Genomic DNA, 7305 nt, shown 5'->3' on the forward strand with positions numbered 1-7305 from the left:
ATGACACTGCATTGCTGAGTCACATTCAACTTGTGGTCAACTCTGATTTCTGGATTTCCTCCAAAATGGGTACTATTTTGCATTTTGGTTTTTACACAGGACATTACTCTCATCCTTATACATTAAATCCATTTTGCAGTAGATTTTTATTTATTATGTTGTTTTCAAAACATCTACAATCTCTCCCAGTTTATTTGCAGATTTTAGGATGCACTTTTTATTCCTTCTGCCAGGGAATGCATAACTATATTAAATAGCACTGGACCCAGAAAAGAGCCTTCTAGACAGGTAGCTGTATTCATCTCTTACAGCAAAAACAAAGCTGTGCAGGATCTCATAAACTAACAAACCTATTATGGCAGAAGCTTTCGTGGACTACTTCAGATGTATGAAGAGTTTTCCTCAGTTGGGAAACAGTGGTTCTCCCATGATGTCATACTGGACTCCGGTGGGTTTAGTGCCTAAGGTAGGAATGCAGTATTTGCTGTACTGTGGCAAAACCTACCCTTCATTTCCTTAATTTGCTGCAGGAGCAAGTCTTGCGAAACTTGCTGAAGTCTAACAGTATTGATAAACATCCCCTGCTTCCTCCTCTTCATCCAAGTCTGCCACTTTATTGCAAAAGAAAGTGTCAGTTTTGTAGTGTAATCTTTTCCATGCATTCACATTGACTTTCCTTGCACACCTTATTCTTGCTGTTAGGATGTGAGACATCTAGGTTCACTCTGTCTTTTTTTTCTCTCTCTCCCTCTCTCCCCCTCCCTTAGGTAATACTGAATTGTTCAGCCCTGCAGAGTTTATTACATTTGCTTAGCAGTCCTAAAGAATCAATTAAAAAAGAAGCATGTTGGACAATTTCAAATATCACAGCTGGAAACAGAGCCCAGATTCAGGTAACCAAGCTGGCTGCTTCTGAGATTCAATTGTCAACATAAAATCAAAGTTTTAGGTCTGTTGTTGTTGTGCATGCAAGCTTTGGCAGTATAATTTTCCCATTCTTGATTGTATGTTGTATAGAGTTTTCAACAGGCCTTTATAAATGAAAGATCAGAACTGAGAAGTTTCAGAAGAACTCTAATTTTACCTCTCCTTCCCACATAACAAATGGGCAGTTTAGAGATAGATGCTCAACAGAACTGAATCGTACTTTCCATGAGTTAGAATACCCTGTGCCATCCCCTTTTCTGCTAGACTCATGATGATGATTTTTTTGGTCTAGGCAAATACAGGGGTAACGGTGCATGAATCTGAGGAGCACTTTTGTGGCATATTCCTGTGTTGAAGGAAATAATCTTGAATATTTATTTGCTATTAAGGCCTTGGGTTTTTTTTTCTCAGACTGTCATAGATGCCAACATATTCCCAGCTCTAATAAATATTTTGCAAACTGCTGAGTTTCGGACAAGAAAAGAAGCCGCTTGGGCTATTACTAATGCAACATCTGGTGGCTCTGCTGAGCAGATCAAGTAAGTGCCAGCAAGGCTTCCAAACAAAGGTCCTTCAAAGGTTGTGCTGAGAGCTCATACCACAAAGTTTCTTTTCCCCTCTATACTCCCCGTCCCCCTTGGCTAGGAGATGCCTGCTCTGTTTGCATATGTTGATTGATATAACCTGTATAAGGGGCCCCTCAGATGTTGGGACCCAAACTCGTCGGCCACAGCCAGCATGGCATAATGGTCTGAGATTATGTGAGTTGTGGTCCAGTAATATCTGGAGATTCTCTACCCCTGATCTACACTTACTGTTTTTCCTGGCAGACTCACCCACATAGCTTCCTCTGGCCCAGGCAGGAAATCTCTCTTGTTAATTTGAATGCTCCTCCTCCTCCTCCTATCCCTCTCAGCGTCTCCTCAGTTTTCCTTCTGGCCCAGCCCTAAGACTGTGTGGACCTGTGGAGTAAACCCTTAGAAAAACATTAACAAAGAACCGTGTGGTGCCCAAAAGAACAGAACAGTGTAACATGTAACCTAATAGGAAGAACCTATGCGTTGACAGAGTGAGCGGATGAGTGCAGGGTGAGGCATGGCTAGGTGGGCTTCATCTGCCAGAAAAAGACCCTTCCCGGTAAGTGAACAATGGTCTATTTTCCTGGCAGACTTGCCCACATAGCCCACATTGGTACCTACGTTCCAATCTGTTTTGGTTAGCCTTGTCTAAGACTGCTTTCTAGAGCAACTGCTCAGATTCCATATACCACTAAAAGGAATGGTGAGCACAAATGAATGAGCCATTGTTTTTCCTAACACACACCCTGCCCCTCTTTGCCTGAGCCATTTTCATCCTATTTTAAGGAAAATAGGAAGCTGCCTTATCCTGAGTCAGACCCACTGGTTCACCTAGTTCAGTATTGACTACAGTGACTGGCAGCAACTCTTCAGGATTTCGGATAGGGAGTCTCTCCCAGCTCTACCTGGAGATGCCAGAAATTGAGCTGGGGATCTTTGGCATGCAAGGCAGATGCTGTACCACTAATCTACAGCTCTTCCCTGCTTGCACTTTTGAAAGTGACTTAAGCAAGATGTGCAGAGGTGGTGTCACTGTGCCAGACTGAATCCTCTGATTGTCTTGATTCTGATTTATTATGGTTTTCAGGTATCTGGTAGAACTTGGCTGTATCAAACCGCTCTGTGACCTCCTTACAGTGATGGACTCAAAGATTGTGCAAGTGGCACTTAATGGGCTTGAAAACATCCTGAGACTTGGTGAACAAGAAGCCAGGCGAAGCGGTACTGGCATTAACCCATACTGTGCTCTCATTGAGGAAGCCTATGGTAAGGGGGAGTACTGATTGGTGGCAGCCATCGTAGAATATCCAGCTTTTGCCTCATTTCTCATAGCTCATTAAAATCCCAAAGGAGAGGGAAGAGTTTCAAAGCAGAATGGTACCCTTCCAAGGTTGGTGGGGGCAACTTGTAAATGTTCTTGCCCATAATTTCGTTTCAGGTATTCTTTTGTAACAACTTATTTATTTATTAAATTTGTTAGTTGCTCTTCTACACAAACATATGCACTGAAAGCAACTTACAGTTAATAAAAAGTAAAAGATTAATATATATTTTTAAAAAACAGTATACAAGGCAGTGGAGCAATCCTTCTTAAGGAAGGCTATACAACAGAAGCTGTCCAAAAGCCTTCCACAGTTAAGAACCAAATGCATGGGAGAAGAGAAATATTTTACCTGGCACCTAAAGATGGATTATAATGGCGCTAGCCATACTTCCTGGGGAGAGTATTACACAAACGGGGGCCACCAGTGAGAAGGCCTGTTCTTACGTTGCCTTTCTCTGCACCTTCAATGCCGAGTGCAGGGTCCAGGCTGGTATATATAGGGAGAGGCAGACATTGGCGCAATTGCCTTTAATTTTTCAGTGCAAGTAGCCTTTGTTCATTTTTACAGAAAATGCTGAATACAGTAGGGCCCCGCTTATACGGCGGGTTAGGGACCAAGCCCCCGCTGTAAAGCGGAAATTGCCCTAAAGCGGAACCTATTGACTTTAATGGGTCGCGTTATGCGAAAATGCCGCAAAACGGCAAAATCGGCTTTAAAGCGGGGAATTTCCCGATTGAAAGCCGCTGCATCAGCGGAACGCCGTAAAGCGGGGCCCTACTGTACAAGTGTAATGGCAGCACTTCTTTTTCAAAATAGAGCAAGATTTTGGAAATAACTCCTGTTTGTATCCATGGTTGTTTACATTCTGCATACCTATAACCAAAATCTTGCAGTAAGCCTGCAGGCTCTAGCTGCTGCAATGGACAGAGCATAAAGACCCTCTAATTGCATTTGCTTGGAGCATTTTATTTAATATTTCTATACTGCATACATTACTACCTAAGCAGTACCTGCAGGGTCTGAGGTAATGAAGATGGGGTTGAGGGAACTTCTGCCTTTAAAATCTTTATGGAGTCTCAAATGGAGCATACCCACTCTTCTGAAAGAATTAAAATTGGTGCTAAAATTGAGATAGCCTGATCTCTTCCTCTCTCTCTCTCTCAGTTAGCAAAGTGCAGGAATGGGAAACCTGTGGACCTCCAGATGTTGTTGGACTCCAGCTCCCATCTGCCTCAACCAGCATGTCCAGTGGTCACAGATTATAGGAGCTGGAAATCCAGTGGTATCTGGAGAGCCAGAGGTTCTCCATCCTTAATGCAGATAAATCTTCATGTTCAAGAACTGAGGGACTGTGTGTCTTTCCCTTGCAGGCCTGGATAAGATTGAATTCCTGCAGAGCCATGAGAACCAAGAAATCTACCAGAAGGCCTTTGATCTGATTGAGCACTACTTCGGGACAGAGGAGGAGGACAGCAGCATTGCCCCACAAGTAGATATTGGCCAGCAGCAGTACATCTTCCAGCAGTGTGAGGCTCCCATGGAAGGCTTCCAGCTGTGAGGTGCTCCTGTGCACTGTGTTGTACTGCCCATCTAGTCCTGTTGTAGAGCTCTGAGTTGCCCACAGAGTGGTCCTGTTTTCCATAAACCTGTGTGAGCTCATTTGCTTGCTTCGCACACACGCTTCCTTAAACACAACTGGAAAACATTTGGCTCTTTGTTGTTGGATGCCACTTTGGTAAGGGCTTACCGTAACTGCTGTGCCCATCTTGCCAGAGGTTGGGCACTTCTGTAAAGATGTCAGTTTTTCCAAATGAAGTACACACTAAAGTGGTGTGATCCTAGATTCTAAAACAAGGGTGGAGTTTCCTTTGTGTGTCTGTATGTGTGTTGCAGTGTTCTTGCTATCTACAGAAAAGGATTTGAGAGAGACTTCCTTTCTGTGCACTACTTGGGTGCCTGTCTAATTTGATGCTCACACAGAATTGAGTGGTGGTGGTTCTTTGTGTAGCAGCTTGGGTTCCTGTTGATATACATGCCTATCAAGAGATAATGGAATGAGCTCTCCGTTCCCTGCACTTATAGCCACCAATGAATAAGCTGCTCCAGATTCTAGGAACACTGAACAATTGACAACCAGCAGACTTCCTATGCTGCCATTTTGACTGCATGGGATTTGTTCTCTTCTGTCTGCACAAGGAATAGGGAAGTGGCCCGTCTTTCTGTACCTTCCCAGTGGCAGCCAGTGCTTTTGTGAAGATGTCTGAAATTGTGTCAGGGATAGAGGAACTGTTCCTGTTCATCTGCCACAGCATAAATTGGCTCTCTTACAGACTGAATCTTTTCATGTTTTGAAATTGATGCTCATTAATATTGTTACAGCTGAGAAATCTACACTTGAGTTTTTGAAAACAGCTTGGTTGAACAGGGCTGTGTAAATCCCCTTTTGTTGTAAACTCTTAATCTGCTACAATATTGAGGAAAGGAAGATACTGGCTCTGTGGGTTGCATCTGCTTTCATGAACTATAGCTTCTAAGAAAGGACACCTGGATTCTAGCAGCTTCATTAAAAGCCACGCAAAACCCTCTGTCTAATGAAATCACACCCTCCTGAGTAAGGCCTGCACTTCAGTTGTGAAATCATCTGCTTAATATTCTTGCCTCACACCTCTCATTTAATCCTCTGGTGAAATACCGGCACTTCAACTTCCTGCAACAGCCAAGAGCGTCATTGCACTGTTTTCACGTATTTGTAGAATGCCTCTTTCACGAGCACCAAGATCGTGGCTCTCCAGTACGCTTGGATTTAAGGCATTGGATATAAATGCCAGCTGTTCTGATCATCTTCTCCCAACCCAATGCAGCATAGTCTTAACTTAACATGGCATCAGCCACTATCAGCAATGTTGTTCACTCTTTGTGAATGCATGGATATTGCAGGGGGCTTCTACCCTTTCCTGATTTGGGTGGTCCTTTTAGTCAATTTGACTTTCCAGAACAGACCTTTCATTACAAACATTTTGAATTCTAGAATCAATTCTGCTGACAGATCCTTCATGTTACAATTAACAAAAGACAACTGATGTCGTCCACAACAAAATGTACTTTGTCAAAATATTAGGTCTGGTCTCACCAGCGTTCTGTGTGACTGACCCTTCCACTGAACACTTTGCATCTCTGTCTGTGCTTTTATAGGAAAATCCTCACAGCTGCCACTTGTGTCCATTCATCATCAGCCTCCATTCCCAAAGTTACTTTATTTAGTATTGCCCTGCTTTATGCTAAAAAAGCATTTTATGTTTCCATTGTCAACATCTATTGGACTTCAGCTGTTTATAATATGAGAATTTTAAAATTGGGACTGAGCTCACATTGGGAGCAGGAGTGGCGAATGTGTTTTGCAATAAGATTATTCCCCATTTTTGGCAATTGTTTTGGGGAAAGGAAAACCAGGCAAAATATGTTGGCCTCATGTGAGGGTAGGAACCCGTGGTTACTCTGATTTGGCACAGTAAGGGCATCATGTAAGCAAATCTGGTTATATAATGATGTGAAATTATAATGCTGCCTATGGGGTCCCTATGTGGCTGGATTTGCCTTGGGGAAAAGTCCCCGTTTAACAAGGAAAAAAGGCATCAAAACTGCATATGGGACAAAGCAGCAACAAACAGGAAGTAAACAATGCACAAGAAAGGTGAGCGAGGAGTGGGGGGGGGGAAACAGTCATGGGGTATTTTGTGGACAAAAATGCAGCCCAGCCTGTTTTTTTTTTATTTTAATTGGGTTAATCTTTAAAACAGCTTCAATGTTGCCTTTACATCCCATAGTAAACCATGTTTCTTTAAGGGTGGTAGAAGCACTGATGAATAGCAATCTTGTTTCAGCTTCCAGGGTTTTTTTGTGGCTGAGTTTTTTAAAGTGTAAATTACTGATGACATGTCATTTCTATAAGATTTGTTTTAAATAATGTACTTTAATGAATAGGTTTTTTTTCATGGGGGAAGCTGCATATTTTGTAAGCCAACTTCAGTGAAGGGTGCATGTGATACAGAAACGTCTCACATACAGAAACACTGATAGTGTGTATGTGTGTGTACCTAAAGTATATATGCACATACACACTCCTCCAGTGTGTGTGCTAATGTGTATGTATATATGTATATTTACACACATCCTATATCTTTCTCACACTGAAAGTTTTTCCCCCAAGCTAGTGAGAACGTGGTGCGTTGGTGTTCCTGCTAGGAAATAATGAATTCTCTCTTTAAAGGAGTGAATTAAACCATAAATACATACAAATGAAATGGAGTGGTGTGTCTTTTTTTTAAAAAAAATGGGCTAATGTAGTTCTTCTTAGTGTTAGCTTCTGTGGTGGTGCTGTTGTAGATTTGCAGATCAAAATAGCCTATAGGTAACGATGTCAGATAGAGTGAGTTCTGGAGAATATGAATAGCAGCTTTGAAACACACTTCTTACCC

The 7305-nt window shown here is 42.3% G+C and overlaps 1 protein-coding gene across 2 annotated transcripts in view; it reads left to right on the plus strand.

Annotated features, from left to right (window-relative positions):
- Window positions 1-7131, plus strand: part of KPNA1 (karyopherin subunit alpha 1) — a 43542-nt gene extending 36411 nt beyond the window's left edge. For both annotated transcript variants that reach the window (XM_061638058.1, XM_061638049.1), the window contains exons 11-14: window positions 768-893; window positions 1339-1466; window positions 2593-2771; window positions 4201-7131. In XM_061638058.1, the coding sequence (XP_061494042.1) occupies window positions 768-893; window positions 1339-1466; window positions 2593-2771; window positions 4201-4388 (621 nt within the window). In that variant the 3' untranslated portion in view covers window positions 4389-7131. The remainder of the gene's footprint in view (window positions 1-767; window positions 894-1338; window positions 1467-2592; window positions 2772-4200) is intronic.
- Window positions 7132-7305: the final 174 nt, after the last annotated feature.

Source organism: Rhineura floridana, chromosome 1 (genome assembly GCF_030035675.1).
Source record: "Rhineura floridana isolate rRhiFlo1 chromosome 1, rRhiFlo1.hap2, whole genome shotgun sequence".
Classification (NCBI taxonomy): Eukaryota; Metazoa; Chordata; class Lepidosauria; order Squamata; family Rhineuridae; genus Rhineura; species Rhineura floridana.